We start from the raw sequence: 19,811 nt of genomic DNA, 5'->3' as shown, positions 1-19,811 counted from the left end.
ATGTTGTGCAACCATCACCTCTACCTAACGTCAGAATACTTTCATCAGTCCAAAAGGAAACTCCATACTCATTAAAAAGTCACTACCCATTTCTCCTTACCCACAAACTCTGGCAACCACTCATCCATTTCCTAACTCTACAAATTTGCCTGCTCTGGGTATTTTATATAAACAGAATCATACAATATATGTTCTTTGTGTCTGACTTAAACTTTTATGAAGCATAATGTTTTCAAAGTTATCCATGCTATAGCATGTATCAGTGCTTCATTACTCTTCATGGCTGGATAATATTCTATTGTACAGATACACCACATTTTGTTTATCCACTCAACAGTTTATCAATATCTGTGTTGTTTCCATCTTTTGACTACTCTAAATAGTGCTGTTATGAACATCCAACTATAAGATTTAGCTTGAATACCAATTTTAAAATCTTTGGAGTATACACCTAGGAATGGAATAACTGGATCACATGGTGATTCTATGTTTAATTGACTGAAAAACTGACAAACTGTTTTTCATAGTAACTGTACTATTTAACATAGCAGCAATATATGGCTGTTCCAATTTCTCCATATCTTTGAAATATTTGTCATTTATTATTATTATTATTATTATTATTATTATTATTTTCATCTTACTGGGTGTTAATTGGTATCTCATTGTGTTTTGATTTACATTGATCAAATGATAAATTATGGGCAACTTTTCATGTGCTTATTGATCATTAGTATATCTTCTGTGGAGAGATTTCCTTTTTTCAAAATTTTTTCTTTTTTTTTTTCCTTTGGAGAAATTTCTATTCAAGGACTTCACCCAATTTTTAATTGGACTATTTGTCTTTTTGTTCTTGGTAGTACAGATTCTTTACATATTCTGGATACTGCATTATTTCCATATGATTTGCCAATATTTTGTTCCATTATGTGGGTTTCATTTTCGCTTTCTTGACAGTGTCCTTTGATTCACAAATGCTTTTAATTTTGATGAGGTCCCATTCATCTATTTTTTCCTTTATTGCTTGTGTTTTTGGTGTTCTATCTAAGAAACCATTGCCAAATCCAAGGTCATGAAGATTTACTTCTGTTTTCTTTTTTTAAATGTTCATTTATTTATTTTTGAAAGAGAGGGAGAGAGATGGTAAGTGGAGGTGGAGGGGGCAGAGAGAGAGAGAGACAGATATTTCGAAGCAGGCTTCCCACTGCCAGCACAGATCCTGATGCAGGGCTTGACCTCATGAACTGTGAGATCATGTCCTGAGCTGAAATCCAGAGTCAGACACAACCAACTGAACCACCCAGGCACCGCACCTCTGTTTTCTAAGAATTTTGTACTTTTAGCTCTGACATTTAGTTATTTATTCATTTATTTAATTTTTGTATATAGTATGAGGAAAGGGTACAATTTCATTCTTTTGCATGTGGATAGCCAACTGTCCTACCATCATTTGTTAAAGACAATATTCTTTCCCATTGAATTGGCCACCCTTGCTGAAATAAATTTATCACAAATGTATTAGTTTATTTCTAGATTCTCAATTCTATTCCATTAATCTATGTCTCTATCTTTATGTTAGTACTACACTCTTTTGATCACTATAGCTTTGTAGTAAGTTTTGGTATTAAGAAATATGAGTACTCCAACCTTGTTCTTTTCCAAGATTGTTTTGGCTATTTGTGGTCCCTTGAAATTCTATATGAATTTTAGAATCAGCTCTTCCATTTCTTAAAAAAAATAAATTAAAAAAAGGACATTAAGACTTTGATGGGGACTTCATTCATCAGTATGTTGCTTTAGAGAATAATTCCATTTTAACAATATTGTGTCTTCTGATCCATGAACATGAGATGTCTTTCCATGTATTTAGGTCTTCTATAATATTTTTAGCAATGTTTCATAGTTTTCAGTGTACCAGACTTGTACCTCCTTGGTTAAAGGTATCCCTAAGTATTTCATTCTTTTTATGCTATTATAATGAAATTGTTCTCTTGATTTCCCTTTTGAATTGTTCTTTGCTGGTGTATAGAAATACAACTTATTTTTGCATATTGCTCTTGTATCCTCCAACTTTGCTTAATTGATTTCGTAAAACTGTTTTATATTATAGTAACTAGTCAAAAACAGACTAGAGAATGTCTGGATAATGGGTACAATGGGTTACCACAGAGTAACCATTATGCTTTAAAGAAATCAATAGGATGAGTTTTTTAATCATGTTTCTATTTTAGTTGATATTATGGCTATTATCACATATTTATTTCATAAATTAATAGTGACTTTAAGATATACCCTTCTGGATGTGACTGAAATAATCATAATATATACTGGCTTTCAGAATGACTTTTTAAAAAAAATTTTAATGTTTATTTTTGAGAGAGAGAGACAGAGAGAGAGAGACAGAACAAGTGGGAGAGGGGCAGACAGAGGGGGAGACACAAAATCTGAAGCACGCTCCAGGCTCTGAGCTGTCAGCACAGAGCCAGACGCGGGGCTCGAACCCACAAACAGTGAGATCACGACCTGATGGAAGTCAGATGCTTAACCGACTGAGCCAGCCAGGCACCCCCAGAATGACTATTATTTATGCTTACAAAATGTTGTTTGTTTCATGGATAAATAATAGAGCTGCCTGCCCAAGACCTTTGAATCATTAGAAAAATCAAAGAGGAACCTTGTAGCTAAGAAAAATAGAATTTTTAATAAGAAGACATGGTGAAAAGATATAAAGACTTATTTAACATTTAAGAGTTGCATATATTTTTTGTGAAAATTTGTATCTTAAATAGCACTTTGGTTCTGGTGAGGTCATCGGTCCTCTTTATCTATTGGTAAAAACTTCATAGTATTTACAGACAAAGTTTAAACCAGAGCACCAGAAAGTCTGCCACCAGAAAAAAAAAAAAAAAATACAGGGCCACCTGGGTGGTTCAGTCAGTTGAGTGCCCGACTTTGGCTTAGGTCACGATCTCACATTTCGTGGATTCGAGCTCCCCATCAGGGTCTGTGCTGTCAGCTCGGAGCCTGGAGCCTGCTTCCGATTCTGTGTCTCCCTCTCTCTCTGCCCCTCCCCTGCTCTGTCGGGCTCTGTCTCTCTCTCCAAAATAAATAAACATTAAAAAATTTTTAAAAATATATAAAATTTATGCCATAAAATGTTGAGTAAATTTTATCAGTAAACAGAAAGGACTTCTACAAAACTAAAAAGTTTAGTGATGATAAAAGAGAAGTGACCATGGGCCAGCAGAAAGAATCTAGCTCTGAGAGAATTATACGATTAAAAAAGGTGAGAATGAAAACTTAATTTTCTAGCAATAAAGAAAAAGAGCTGAAGCAGAAATAGGTTGTCTCAGGGATGAGATTGATCACAAAGAAAATCTGAAGGAGCTGAATGGTTCATGGCCAAATACAGGGGAAGAATCAGGGGAAGGCCAACTTGGGGAAGAATCAGATTTCAAATTAAGAGCTTAATGAGCAAAGTTAGCAGTGTGCGGGGAACTTAAGCTACAGAATTGTGAAACTGTGCAATAGCTATCTGTGGTAGTGGTGGAACCTGAGCTCTCTAGGCAAAAGTATGAAGCAACTGGCTGAAAATATTTTAGGGCAAGTAAATGGGATACAGTTTATGGCATCAAGGTCATGGCATTTAGAATAATCTTGTTTTAAAGCCCTAGCTTAAATTCCCTGGAGCGATGGCAGTAAGAGGTGACCAGTGACAAATTAACAGGAGTCGCTCTTTAGTATTTGCTCTAAGTCAGCTTTGTCATGCTGACCTGATGGTGTCTGAAAGTTCAGGCCAGCATCCATCACTTAGCATTCCCAATTTTAGAGGGTGTTCACATACAGAGATAAGCCTTTCTTCCAACAAGGTCAACATGTGAATACACTGGTTGTCTTAAAGCTAAACATCTAAGTTAGTGGGTGATTATTTCCTTCATGAAATAAATTATTCTTCATTTACAGAAATTTTAAATATGACATCTCTGATCTCATAATCAAAATGGTTCCAATTTAAAAATAAAAATGAATCCCTAGAGTATTAGGAGAGTATCTTTTACATTAAGGTAAGAGAGACTCATGGAAAATATTCATTCTTCCATGTAGTGGACCCTGAAATACAATACCCAGGCTCCTTTTGGTGAAGGACTTACTGCCTCAGCTGCTGGGGAGTACTGTTGCCAGATAGCTTTGAACTATCCACCCCTTCTAGGGATTGATTCAGCTACAGAGAGCTACCTTACACAAGGTCACACTCATTCCTGAGGCGGCCCACACCTAATGACTGATATATGCAGGAGTATAAAGGCCACCCATTTTAACACAAAGGAGCCCAACTCTGAAAGTTCCACTTTATCTGTAGAGCACCACACTGGGTTGACTAGGGCTGCTGCTGAGCTTGGATGGGACCACTTCTCCCTCTGCTCAGTCCTGCTCCTCGCCCCCTCTTCTGTAACTGTTGATCTCAGGATCCTTAAAAAACATTCTGCATGTTAAATTGCCTCCATACTGGAGACTGCTCCCAAAGGAGTCCAATTTTTAACATGATACAAAACACATCAAATATATATATATATATATATATATATATATATATATACAAAATGCATCCAGATTGTAAAAATGTACATATTCCAAATAAAATATGTAAAGAAAATATATCTAGATGGTTGAATCATACACATATTTTCAGAGATTATAGAGAAATGAGGGGAAATGATAAAAAATGGAACAGCTTTGATGACATGAAGTGGAGAATTAAGGTTGAAACTAACATAAATATAGTTAAAAATAGTAGTTAATAGGAATGTGTGGGTATATATTCTGAATGATATGACATTCCATTAAAAATGTTTATTTATTTTGAGAGAGAGAGAAAGCAAGGCAGTGTACGGGCAGAGAGAGAGAGAGAGAGAGAGAGAAGCCCAAGCAGGCCCACACTCTCAGAGCAGAGCCCCTCGCAGATCTCAGAACCATGGGATCATTACCAGAGCCAAAATCAAGCGTAAGGCACTCAACCAACTAAGCCACCCAGGGCCCCTCCATTTTTTTTTAATGACTATCACTAGAAGTTAAAAAAGGTGTTCCCCTTTTCTTCTCATCCATAATAAAGTATAATTTACCTACATTTTCTGTTGATGTGCAAAATAAATAAAATTAATAAAATTGAAAAAAGGCAAAAAAGAATGGAAATTGGAACAGGAAAAGAAAAAAGTCATTGATCATTTTACAGTATTCATTCATCTATTTTTTTAATTATATTTTCACTTCCAATATTGATCTATACACAGACTTTTTTTTTAATTTCACCAAGTAAAATTTGATATTGCTTACAGATTTTTGTTGACTTCCCATCACAAACATTCTTATTGCCCCCAAAGCACATTTTAACTAATAATAAAAAGGTTAAACATTAAATCTATTCTTATATTGCCTCAAAAGATACATCTAAATTTTACATTGTTTGTGACTCATGCATATTGTGTTACTTTGTTAGGGCTGCAGGAACAAAGTACTACAAACTGACTGGCTTAAACAATAGAATACTGACTCAGTCCTGGAGGCTTGAAGTTTGAGATAGTTTAAAAAAATTTTTTTTTAAGTTTATTTATTTTTGAGACAGAGAGAGACAAAGCATGAACGGGGGAGGGTCAGAGAGAGAGGGAGACGCAGAATCGGAAGCAGGCTCCAGGCTCCGAGCCATCAACACAGAGCCTGATGTGGGGCTCGAACTCACAAACCGCGAGATCATGACCTGAGCTGAAGTCGGACGCCTAACCAACTGAGCCACCCAGGCGCCCCTGATATAGTTTAAAGAGGTAATCTACACATGGAGTTCTTTCTGTGTGCATCCATAATAAGAGAAATTTTCTCCCTTTTACAGGTATGGAGTCATATTGGATTAGGGCACACCCAAATAATCTGTTTTAACTTGATCATCTATAGCTGTTCCATTTCCAAATAAAGTCACATTCACAGGTACTGGGAATGAGGACTTCAACATCTTTTTAAAGAACATAATTCAACCATACACATATGGAAGGTTCTTTTTATCTGTACAAGTTACAACAAGTCCTAGTGAAATATGAACAATGAAGGTGGCCTAATATTTTTGACAACATTGCAGTAATATGTAGCCTAAACAAAAGGAGAAGAAAAAACACCTTACTTTGTTTCGCTGCATCTTTTATTTTATTGCCAATCTGGGATAGGCAGAATTAACGTGTACTGATTATTTGACTATTACATGCAAAATATTTTGCTATGGGGGTGCCTAGATGGCTCAACGGTTCAGTGTCTAACTCTTGATTTCAGCTCAGGTCTTGATCTCACAGCCCTGAGATTGAGCTTTGAGCCCAGGCTCTAGACTGCATGTGGAGCCTGCTTAAGATTCTCTCTCTCTCCCTCTCATTCTGACCCTCTCCCTTTTCCTATGCATTTTGGATGATATGAAGATATATAAGTTGAAGACTTTGAACAGTTTCTATCATATTTATAAGAAGATCAAAACATTAAGAATACAAAGACATTTAAGTCTACTTTCTGCAATTTAAGGAAAATGTTATACTAGTGTTCTTCCATTTTATACACATTTCTTCATTGCAGAATTGGGTTTGTACTCTGTGAGCTGGAAGTTATGAAAAGTCCTTGAATCTTGTAATTATATGAATTTATACCACTAACTGCATTGAGAATGTAATAGAATAGGACTTATCAATTGTTAAAGAAAGTGTAAAGCATTTTTATTGCTGAATAAAACAATGATGTATTACACAAAATTTTCAAATGGTAGCTAACTTCCTTTCTAGGATCAGCAGTTTACATTTATTTGACATACATGGAAAGTTATCCTTAGGAATTAATTTCATAACTTTAATTGGGGATGAAGAGCTTTATACATAGGATTTGGGAAAGTACCATTTCCTTTCCTAAAAATTTGTTCTGTGACCCCTTAGCAAACAGCCTGCAATACATTATCATTTTTACATAAGAACCAGAGTGATTAATGCTGTATTCAAATTGCTTGTCTCACTTTTTTTTTTATTTTTTAAACATTTTGTCTTTAATTAATCTCTACACCCAACGTGGGGCCTGAACTCACAACTGTGAGATCAAGAGTTGCACACTCCACAGAATAAGCCAGCCACGTGCCCTGCTTGTCTCACTATTGTTTAAGAAAAGAATAAGAATTAACATAAGTAAGAAACACTCTCTAAGAAGGTGGGTTTAAGTGTAATGTTCCACGTAATCCTACAGATTACATAGATCCCTATTCACTTTTGAAGCAATTTACAAGATGAAGTTCAAAATGAGGCAATTTGTATTTTTAGAGCAGTGTCTTTCTTTTTATAGATCATTTTGCAACAAGATTTAAGACATATTTAGCCATGGGAAGAGAAGATAAGCTTTAGTAATGAATTTATGCCTCCCCTATGATGTTATCTACTAAGAATAATTTTAAATCCCACTTCAGATCCTTTATTATTTGACTGTAGAGAAAATTATATGTAGAGGCACTAAGGCAAACTGAAGGCAGTTCATCAACAAAATCTACATCATGTGAAGATAAAATCATAATCCTCAGAGTATATACCATTCTGGATATCTGAATTATCTATACAGCTGAGCTAGAAGTAACTCTTTAAATACTATCAATGAAAAATTTTAATTATTTTTAAAATGTTTATTTATTTATTTTGAGAGAGAGAGACAGAGACAGAGAGAGAAGGAGAGAGAGAAAATGTCAAGCAAGCTCCACATTGTCAGTGCAGAGCCCAATGCAGGGCTCAATACGACAAACCGTGAGATCATGACCTGAGCAGAAAGCAGGAGTCGGACACTCAACTAACTGAGTCACCCAGGTGCCCCCAAATTTTAATTATTTTCAATGGACACATTTCTTAAATTGGCTATGTGCTTCACTGTCATGTTAAGTAGAAGTTTAATGAAACTTTCTTGAGACCTTAGTCATCATTATATAATATTTCTTACTTAATGTGGCAAAATATGATTTTAGACGTAGATGTATAATGAGAAGACTTATAGTCCTGAAATGGCCCTGACCAAGACAAGGGTTCTGAATTTTCTTTTCTGATGTCGGTTTGTTTTTTAATTATCCGTTGCCTCATATAGAAGCTGCCTTGTGAAATATTAAAAGGTATCTCATGGATTGATGTCATCTTGTTCTATGTGCTATCTTACTGTTCAGAAAATTGTAATCCTTATTGTGTTAGTTAATATCACTCAAAGTTTTGTCTTTGAACATCACAGGCTCAAAACTATTTCCAAAAATTTTATATCCTTTCTTCTATGTTAAGTACCTTACTTTCAAAAAAGCATAGAGAAAACACTCCACATCTTTTCAAGAATTAGTTAAAAATTTTTGGATAAGTAGCTTACTGTAAATTTTACACACACACACACACACACACACACACGACATAATTCTGCAGATGAGACTCCAAGATTTTCTTAGTGCTTGACATTTATTAGAATTCTAGGTATTAGTAATATTAGGAATCCTACATAAACAAATTTATGTTCAGTAGTTATGAGTGCGAGATTACAAATAAAAGCTTTGCTATTTTGAGTTTTATAGGTAAGACTCAGCTTTTAAAGTAAATATATATATATATATATTTACTATAAAAGTAAATTATAGTTTTAAAATTTGTAGTTTAGAGTATATATAGTTTAAATAGTATACATATACATGTATATATATGTACATATATATATAATTTCTAAATAGTCTCTGTTAAATATAATGTATAATTTATCTGTATAGATAAAATTTTAATTTATAAGTGTTTAGTATTAAATCTCATGAAAACTGTTTCATCCATTTCCTCCAAATTTAGGGATAACCATGGTAAGGCCTGATTTAAAATAATGAAAAATAGGGCACGTAAAATACATTTCCAGCAACCTTGGAGATAAAGAGGTAGATAATAATTTTGCAGAGCTGTTAAAAATGAGGTACAGTGCTAGTTTTTTTAAATAGCTGCTGATTGGAAGAAATATACTATATAGTATTAATTAATATACCAGAAAGCAAGAGAACAAATAATAACTTTAAAATCAGATATACAATTAGAAGTCACAAGGGAAGATCATTCAAATCATAGATCCTGTTTGCCATGTAGATACTCCTCACATGGAGAACTGTAGGCAGCACGCCCTAGTGTGAGTTAGAGCAGGGATTCATCCATGTTACCATGGTTAATGAAAAACCTAGGCAACATCAGGAAGAACTGACAGTGTAACAGTAACAGCATACATCGTGAGAGTGTGCACACGATGGGTTGTCCTGCTCATGAAATCTCTTTTGTAATAACATTTACTATCCTGAACATTAACACATTAAGCAAAGGTTAAATTGGATACTAACATTAAGAACAAGAGACGATTTAAAAATACTTCTAAACAAAAAATTGCAACCTCAGAATGAGCTCTATAATTATCAAATAAGAGACAGTTACCTCAAGGAAAACTAATATTAAGTGATAGTGATGTTTCAAGTGAAAGAGATGAAAACTAACTAAAGCAAATAAGAGAGTTATTGGATAAAATTACTAGAAACGATCAGTTGGTGGTAGAGGAAGTTTTTTCTAACTAGTTCCATTCTTCCAAATAGTTCTGGTCTAGAAAGTTTTTAAACAATTTTAGGATTACGGACATAAGAGTTGTTCTACTGAATAATTAATGCATTATCTTAAGAGTAGTGATTGGTGAACTCTGCTGCATTCTAAATACTCATCTTTGTATTTTTCTTTCATGAACAGATTTTCATATTATGTAATATATTCCAGAGGAATAATAATTAAGAGGAAGACAATAAAAACAATTCCATGAAGTATTATCTGAAAATAATACAAGTGAGGTTGTTGCAAAATATGTAATATATACTCCAAATGCTCTTGGTTATCTGAATCAATAAGATCTACTTTGACCAGAACTATAGTTTACATGGTTCGCACAACATATGAAAAGGTACTGGTGAAAAAAATACTATAGAGATGACAAAGACTTTGGGAATTATGTAGCTAGGGTTTAATTTCACCACATAAACACCTAGAGGGAAATACAGGTTGGAGGGCTTCATCCCAGAGTACAGACTATAGTAGCTGGGGAGTTGTTAGATACTGGGAAGTTGTGGTATTTTACCAACTCATTTGGCAATTGTGAAGCAGTGGCTATGTTTGAAAACTACTGACCCAACACACCGACTGCTTTTACAGCCATAGAACAAAGATTACGTACTTTAGTTAGGGTTACATAGCTAGGACATGAGCTCAGAGTTTCCATCCACCATCATTTCTGTGCTCTTTTCTCAATTCAATTCATCCAGTCCAATGGGAGAGCAAGTATTCATTGATCTTTGTTTTTCTGTTCTATCGTTCTAATCTTGAAAGATTGATCTTAAGTACATTAATGAAGACATTTTAGATGAAGTTTTCTTAAACCAGAATGCGTTGAAAGAGTCCAAGCGTGCTTGAATCCCTTGAAATTATGCTAAATTTAGGTTATTTTTATCAAAGATGTTTCCATAGCTTTTATCAAAATTCCAAAGGAGCTTATGCTACCCTCCCTCCCAAATTGAAAATCATTGATCTAATTCTTATCTCTGACTTGTTTTTCAAGACCATGTTAGAAGCAGACCATTAACCCCAAATTTTGGGACTTATTATGTAAGGTTACCCATCTTCCCCAAATATGTAGGCTGTTAAAGAGAAGTAAATGTATCACCACAATTTAATCAATTTTTCTTGATCTCCTATCTGTACATGAAATTCACACCAACTAAAGCATACACAAAGTAAGTCATTTTTTTTTGTGATTTTTATTCTCCACTTTTATAATTTCAGAGAACTGACGAGTAAGAAAATAAGTCAAGTGGATAACACACACATAATAACATCATGTACTTATTTTCAGCACACCTAGTATCTGGAAAATAATTGCATTCTCTGGTTAGAGAATGAGATTCTAAAGTTAAAAAGAAAGGGTTTTCAGATGTCTTTATAAAATACAGCATTGTATTTTATACGGAAGCACTAGTAATATATATTGAGAAAGAACGCAGTGAATATATATACCACTATTGTAATATGAAAATTTTGAGAAAAAAAAAATAGAGAATTAAATGTCTTGCAAGAACAGATTTTTCTATCTCTTGAGGTTAGAAGAGCAATTATGTTCCTTTGAGTAGCTGATGGAGGGCATCATCAAAATGGAATTACTTCTTTGTGAGAGAACTGTCAGCTTACCTTTATATTAATAGATAATACCTTTAGAATATATCTGTGGGGAAAGAAAAGCTGTTTCAGTAAGTGGTGTCTCTATTGTACTTCTCAACTGAAGCCAAAATATTCTTTCAGATTGCTCCTCTAGTTCATTACCTCAAATAAAAATGATAAAAAAATTCACAAAATACTTTTTTTTATAACCAGATTGACTAAGTATCATTTATATCAAGTAGTTCATATTATGTGATAGTCCTAGCTTTTAGATTGTCTTAATGACTCTGCAGGAGAGTTAAAGTAGTTAAAGTGTATATTCGATATATATTATACCTGCAATTGTTTGGATATTACGTTATAATAATAGTGAATTTAACCCAACTGAGAAAACAGGAAAGAAATGGCAACCAAATAAGCCATTCAAAATTTCAAAATATAATTTAATACACTAATTTTTTCATTGATTAATATTCTTGGATTAAAATTTTTTATAATTAAACGATTACAAAATGTACTTGTAACACAGAAGAGACTATACCAGATTTCATCTCAGAAGAAACATCAATTCTTTCACTAAGTCTTACGTACGTGAGCCTACACGCAACAAAAATATTTTATGTTCATTTCCATGATGACCAAGAACAGTGAACAGAATGTGGCTTGGTTGATCTAGGGTAAACCTGTGAAGTTCAGAACTTTGTTCTGGTGACATCACTCCTGCTATTTAACATTCAGATGGCAATTCTTTCCCCACTTTCAATCATCTAACAGACTTCTGTTATCTAGCTTGTTCCCCTTCACCCAAACCTGAGTGGAGCTGATAGAAGCCCTTTGCATATGGTAACTCACTCATTTCTCTTTAGTGTTAGTGTACTAGTTCAGCCAAGCATTAAGTTTCTCTATAATTGTGAAATAAAACTGTTTTTTCCTGAAAGTTAATTAAAGAAGGGAGCCTCCAAATGACACTATACTGATTGAAATGCAGAATAATTCTGAATGGAAATATAATGTCATGTTTTGAGGTTGTCTGGTGGGAATGATAGGCATATATGAACAGAAAAGAGAGACTGTCTTTTGTTTCTCTGTAATGGTAATGTTGAACAAGGAGCTGGTTTGATTTTATCTTCTGGAGGTTTATGTCACAAAAGGTTTGGGATGTGGGTGGGCATATCTGGGATACTAAAATATTTTTGGGGCGCCTGGGTGGCGCAGTCGGTTAGGCGTCCGACTTCAGCCAGGTCACGATCTCGCGGTCCGGGAGTTCGAGCCCCGCGTCGGGCTCTGGGCTGATGGCTCAGAGCCTGGAGCCTGTTTCCGATTCTGTGTCTCCCTCTCTCTCTGCCCCTCCCCCGTTCATGCTCTGTCTCTCTCTGTCCCAAAAATGGGTAAACATTGAAAAAAAAATTAAAAAAAAAAAAAAATAATAAAATAAAATATTTTTGAAGTACTTATTTTTGTGTGACACCATGTAAATATAAATAGTTTGTAATATGACAATAATAATCTTCAAAGAAATAGATTTGCAAGTAAGTTTAATAGGGAAATACATTTCCTTAAAAAAGAATATGAACTTTTTAGTAGGATATTGAATAAATGTGTCAAGATATATGATATCTAATATATCTTTTCAGTTATAAATATTCATAAAAGATATAGGATTTCTGGAATTGTTTTAGAGGTAAAAGGGACAGAAGGCAAACTATAGTAAAGGAAGAGTTTTCAGATATGGCAGAGTAACTTGTTCTCAGAACAAGTCTCTTAGAAAAATTAGAGAATTTACTTCTGTTTCTTTATATAAGAGAATGGAGAGCTACACAGACAACCTCAGGTCTTGTAAGGCTCAGAAACCTGGTGAGAAGGGTGAGCAGGGAATAGCATTGGAGGACATTCCCTCACATTCCCTTGGAGGAATTTAGTTTTTAGGCAGCACAGAAGACAACCACAAACTGGATAGAGATCTAAACTGAGGGGCGCCTGGGCGGCTCAGTCAGTTGGGCGTCCGACTTCGGCTCAGGTCATGATCTCGCACTCCGTGAGTTCAAGCCCCATGTTGGGCTCTGTGCTGACAGCTCAGAGCCTGGAGCCTGTTTCAGATTCGGTGTCTCCCTTTCTCTCTGCCCCTCCCTTGCTCACACTCTGTCTCTCTCTCAAAAATAAAATAAAAACATTAAAATAAATTTTTTAAAGAAATCTAAGCTGAGATTTTTGTCTTTCTCAGGTTCTATAGAAACGAGGTGGGGGCAGGAAAACCTAGGGACATTAGAAATAATCTTTTAAAATGCATAAGGAAAATTTGAAAAAGCAGCCAGATAAATAAAAGGCACATTATTTTCAAAGGGAAAACATTTCATCAGAAACCATAGAAGGCATTACACAATGCAATGACATTTTTAAAGTGCCAAAAGAATGTATGTGTGAATCTCTAATTCTTCACCCAGTAAAAATATTCTTCAAAAATGAGGATGAAATAAAAATGTTTCCAAACAAACAAAAAAGGAGAGAACTCATCAACAGTAAACCTGCATGAACACACATATGAAAAGAAATTCATTAGAAAGAATAATGATCCCAAAGAGGAGCACAGAAATGCAAGAAGGAAGAAAGAGCAATGGAACAGATAAGTATATGGGTAAATCTAAACAAATATGACCTGAGAAATGACAATAACAACCTCTTATGGGCTCAAAAAACTAGATATAGAATTGAAAATTATGACATTGTGGCACAAAAGTCAAGGCAATAGTTTCAAATGACATGAAATAGCTTTCATATCTTTGCATTTTAAAGAAGTACTACATATTAATAACTAATGATGACAATGAGTAGTTAATGGGCTATTGCTCCCTGTCATAACAAAATGTGTAATAGAAGTGAAAGTATAATGTATGAAATGGAATTGAAAATAAAACATTATTGTAGACATTGTTTTCCAATATATTTGCTGACGAAATCACTACTCCAAAATATGGATATCCTAGACTAGCACTGTCCAATAGAAATATAATATGAGCCTATGACCATATTAAAATGTAAAAATAAACAGATGAAAATAATCATAATGGTATATTTTATTTAACCCAGTATACCTGAAATACCTGTATTAAATGTATCACATTTTAAAAAATATTATTAATCAGATATTTTATACCCTTTTTTTTTATGTCAAACTAAGTCTTCAAAATCTGGTGTGCCTTTTAGACTTAAAGCATGTATCAACTTGAAACAGCCATATTATAAATGCTCAATAGTCACATGTGACTAGTGGCTAACATTATGCACGGCAGAAGTCTAGGCTGAAAAAACAGACTCTGATGGCATCTAGATAAATTTGATCTACTGCTCCAACAAGTAGTCTAACAATATATCAGATATTAAACTCTACACTTTATTATTTTAATAAGTACTTTTTTGTTTATAATTCCCTAGAAATTAATATAATCTCAGTACGTTCCTGAAATACAATGCCATTTTGTGGTGTGGATACTGAAATAAAAAGCAGTCTTTGTCTGGAATATAATAACATCAAATTATTCAAGCCCAGGCCTACTTTACACACACACACACACACACACACACACACACACACACACATGCAAACACTGAAAAGTCTAAACCACTGTTGGTCATTACCATACACTCTGTGTTTAACCCATATCTATTAACTATTTACATAAGAATATTCTTAGTCCAAGCTTGCTTGATTATACAATTTGTTTGAAAAAGCCAAAATGTTTCACCGAGCTGTGATCTCACAATAAGTGAGTAGAACATGGCATTATTTTTTAGATTTCTTCATTTTAAAAGATAGGTTAATTTAACAAAGGCTGTCAACTTCACCTTATTAAGGTAACTCTTCTACCTTAGCATTAAAGACAAATGAAGAGTAGACTTCTAAAAAGGAAAATATAATGGCTATTTTTGATCAGTCAACACTTACTTCTAGCAGCATACAGAGTGGCCTCTACTAAATATGTTAATTACTCTCTGTAGTTATAAACATAACCAATCTCTAGAACAGGGATACAAATACATTGCTTTGAAGATAAAAAATATATATATTTGTCTCAGAGATTCCATATGACAGTTAACTTACGGATTGTAAAAATGTGCCAACCCTATGATTCAGTGAGAACCAGCACACTTACCATTTAGAAGATTTTACTTTGCTTCCTGCGTGTTTTTGTTTGGCTTTTTGTCCTGTAGTAAAAGTGTTTTCTCTCTTGATCAGGGAAGGATTTGGTAGAGTGACATTGAATGTCCTCTTCAGAACAGAATGTCTTAAAAATGGACTGAGCTACGGATATTCAAACAAAAGAATAGCGTATTTTAATTATATCATTTATAAACTTTGAAAAATTATTTTTATAACTCTATAAGGAACTCATTAATGTAAATAACTTACAATTTATCAATACCACTCATTAATATCATACACATTTAGATTCCTAGGGTTAATATCTATAAATGTGCTTTAAAGTAAAAAATAATTACCAGTCATCAGGTTAACTAAAGCATGTTTAATAGTTTTGCCAAAGGGTATACATATTTGAGAGAGACAGATATCTTTTTTTTAAAAAAATTTTTTTCAACGTTTATTTATTTTTGGGACAGAGAGAGACAGAGCATGAACGGGGGAGGGGCAGAGAGAGAGGGAGACACAGAATCGGAAACAGGCTCCAGGCTCTGAGCCATCAGCCCAGAGCCCGACGTGGGGCTCGAACTCACGGACCGCAAGATCGTGACCTGGCTGAAGTCGGACGCTTAACCGACTGCGCCACCCAGGTGCCCCAAGAGAGACAAATATCTTTTGTGAAACTTTGAACATGCTTTTAAAATAAATATATAGCTTTTTGTATATATTAATATCAAATAATCTTTATTCTCAAAATAAATTTTGCTACCAATGAAGGTAGATATTGACTTTTCAGATGTTCCTTCTCTTAACATTTATCATTTCAACAAATATTGATTAAATATATATAACCTACCCAAAATCATATTTGGTACTATGAACATGCAGTAATGGGATAAAGTCCATTTACATTCACCATTCACTTACCAATGAAAACATTGAGAAGGCAAAAATCCAAAAATAAAAAATAAAATCAAGAAATAGTGTCTGATTTTCATTTGTTGTAAGGGGTGTCTACTAAATCTCTTGCAAAAAGATCACTAAAAACAAAATTATAGAATATTCATTCAACTCATATTCATTGAGGTGCTTCCTATAAAGCAGGTACCAGTCCTAACATAGTGCTATTGACACTTAACTTTTGTTTGTTCTCATGCCCCTCTCTCCAAGAACACAGTACAAAAGGATACATAAAGAAATTGGGAATTGAGATGAGTAGTTAAGTACGAATTGTTGAGAATACTGCATTCTCAGATTTATAATTTTCATTGTCTGCATGTGATAGGATGAGAGTTACAAGTTTAGAGTCAGCTTCATGTATAAGGATAATTAATAGAACTCAGTGCATTTTTGAACTTGGACACTTCAAATGTCTGTGACCTTTGGAAGGTTATTCCCCTTCTCTGAACTTCAGTTTCCTCATTTTCAAATGGAGTTAATGTCATCTACCTAATACCTACTTTCTGGGTATATTAATTGAATTAAAGTATGTAAAGTAATCTTTGTTCTAGAGAAGCAATACACTTAGTGGTTAAAAGCATGGGCTTTTGGTTGTAACCCCATCCTTGCTATCTGCTTTCTGCGTGTCCTTAAGTAACTTAACCATTCTCCCTGTGCTTTGTTTTGCACATTTAAAAAACAAAGATGATAAAATAGTTACTATTTTGGAGTATTGTTTTGAGAATTAAATTAGTTAATATGGTTTAAATATATCAAGCCTGCCATACTAAAACATCATGTATGTTTCAAGTATTATTATTATCATTATCTTGTATAGTGTCTCCCCAAAAGTAAATATTTAAAGCAAGTTACATAAAAATAAATTTTCATTCTTATAGCTAAAGAATTGTGAAATTAGCCCTCAGTCTAGTAGTGGTCTCAAAAACCACTGAAAATTCACTGGGATATATTATTCCAGCAGGACAAAATTAAAAGGAAGATCATTTTCATGATCAGAAAACAGAGAACAGAGTCTGGCAATCCCCACACCTTGTTGTCAGAAAATATAAATTTTTCATAGATATCCTCTTTTAAACGCATTAGTAAACAGAAATATATTTATACATTTCCAATAAATATAAAGCAGCATACGGAAAATAACATTAATTTGAATAATAACATAAGGGAAAAGTGCTAGTATTTATTTATAACATAAAACAATGAATACATTTCAGGAAAAATGTAATAAAATTAGAACTAAATAAAGCTGAGTTTATTTTTTTTATTTTTTTTATTTAAATATTTTTTTAAACGTTTATTTATTTTTGAGACAGAGAGAGACAGAGCATGAACAGGGGAGGGCCAGAGAGAGAGAGAGGGAGACACAGAATCAGAAACAGGCTCCAGGCTCTGAGCTGTCAGCACAGAGCCCAAGGCGGGGCTTGGACTCAGGAACCGCAAGATCATGACCTGAGCTGAAGTCGGACGCTCAACCGACTCAGCCACCCAGGCGCCCCTAAATAAAGCTGAGTTTAAATGTCAGTCATTCCAAAATTTTAAAAGAGCATTTTAAAATAACTAGTAAATTAAAGAAAATATAAATATTTTAGAAAATAATACAAAAGAATAACATCAACATTCACAGAATTACAGTCATAATCCAAATGTTTCATAATTTAAAAAAGGAAAACTGGGGAAATTCCACTTATTCCTCCTTCTTTCATTCATTCCACAAGTGAATATCAAGTGGCTACAACATGCCAGGCACTGTACTAGGGTCTAATGATAAAACTGCCAACAAACAAGACAAAATTCCAGGCCTTGTGAAATCTACTGCCAATAATTGAATGATCGAATATATAAATGTAAAATCAAACAGTGATAAGAACTCTCAAGGAAAGCTACCCAGAAACAAATAGGAAGACCTGACTAAGTAAAGGCAATCAGAGGCTTCATTAAGGGAGTGATGATAGAATGGAAATCTGAAGGAAGGACAGACCCTAGTTAGGCTACGATGAAGAGGAAGATGGAGTGAGGTAGTCCAGGTTCAGAGACCAACATAAGCAAAGACCTATTGCACATTCTAGACACTGAAAGAAGACTAATGGGCCTTGAGTGGCATAGAGGAAGGGAGGCATCATGTAAGGTGATGATGTAGAGGTAAGTAGGCCATGTTAAGAATTTTAGTCTTTGTGCTAAAAGTGATGACAGACCATTGAAGCCTCCTAAAAAGAGAATGAGAGATGATTTTCTGATTTGTTTTTTGGAAAAGTTATTCATTAATATATTTTGCATTAATGTTTTTATTGTACAGATACTGAGTATCATATGTATACTTATCTAATTATTGAAATGATTTTGTATCACTAATTCCAATGGGAATTATTTATTTTTGTTTGTCTTTTTAAATAAGAATTACTCAGCAAGAGGCTTTCAGATTAAATTACCTTCCAGAAGCAGGGAAGACTCTACAAGCCTGATGCTCAGAGAAGAATAGGTTAAAGATGAAAATGACAAGGTTATGTACAAATAGACTATTGAGAGATTATGGCACAAGAGAAGGATCCAGGGTCAAGCCATTAAGAACTCTAAAATTCATTGCCATGTATGGGGAAGGAGCCTATAAAAGATAGAGAAATGGAGCAGGTGGAGAGATTGGAGTAGTTATCAGTCAGGGAAGCCAAGAAAAGAGTGCACAAGAGAATGTACTGAGATTTCAACCCTGCTGAGAAGTCTAATAATAAGTAGACTGACAGGGGTGCCTGGGTACAGTCGGTTGGGCGTCCAACTTCAGCTCAGGTCATGATCTCACAATTTGTGAGTTTAAGCCCCGTGTTGGGCTCTGTGTTGGCAGCTCAGAGCCTGGAGCCTATTTCAGATTCTATGTCTCCTGCTCTCTCTGCCCCTCCCCCGCTCACACTCTCTGTCTCTCTCAAAAATAAACAAACACTAAAAATGTTTTAAATAAAAAAAAAATAAGTAGACTGACAAATGTTCTTCATATTGAGAGAAAAGAAGCACATTGATTAACTTAGTTGAGGTAAACTAAAGTGGTTATAAGCTAGATTGGAGGAAATTGAGAAGAGGTAAGGAAGTACAGCATTAAGGAGAAATTTTTTTTTAAGATATAGCTTCAAAAACAGAAAAGAGAAAGAAATAGCTAAAGATAAATGAAGGTTCTGGAAATATTGGTATATACATATATGTGTGTGTGTGTGTGTGTGTGTGTGTGTGTGTTTAGCAGAAGAGATTTGAAAGTATTTAAGAGACAATGGAAATCATCCCATAATTGAGAGTGAGAGGGGATAACGGACGGTGAAATGTTCCAGAAAATACAGCAGCAATAAAATCCATAGCTTAAGATACGTGGAGGAAAAAAAAAAAAAAGTTAGAGAGGGAGGGAGCCAAATCATAACAGACTCTTAAAAACTGACAATAAACTGAGGGTTGATGGGGGGTGGGAGGGAGGGGAGGGTGGGTAATGGGTACTGAGGAAGGCA

The 19,811-nt window shown here is 34.3% G+C and overlaps 1 protein-coding gene across 1 annotated transcript in view; it reads right to left on the bottom strand.

The window, feature by feature from the left end:
• Nucleotides 1-10,820: 10,820 nt before the first annotated feature.
• STPG2 (sperm tail PG-rich repeat containing 2) overlaps nucleotides 10,821-19,811 on the bottom strand; it is a 431,309-nt gene continuing 422,318 nt past the window's right edge. The window contains exons 7-8 of the mRNA XM_045472302.1: nucleotides 15,386-15,534; nucleotides 10,821-11,301 (exon numbers count right to left, since the gene is read on the bottom strand). Of these exons, the coding sequence (XP_045328258.1) occupies nucleotide 11,301; nucleotides 15,386-15,534 (150 nt within the window). The 3' untranslated portion in view covers nucleotides 10,821-11,300. The remainder of the gene's footprint in view (nucleotides 11,302-15,385; nucleotides 15,535-19,811) is intronic.

This window comes from Leopardus geoffroyi, chromosome B1 (genome assembly GCF_018350155.1).
Source record: "Leopardus geoffroyi isolate Oge1 chromosome B1, O.geoffroyi_Oge1_pat1.0, whole genome shotgun sequence".
Lineage (NCBI taxonomy): Eukaryota > Metazoa > Chordata > Mammalia > Carnivora > Felidae > Leopardus > Leopardus geoffroyi.
The sequence above is the reverse complement of the archived record's forward strand: the minus strand, read 5'-3'. Positions and strand labels throughout refer to the sequence as shown.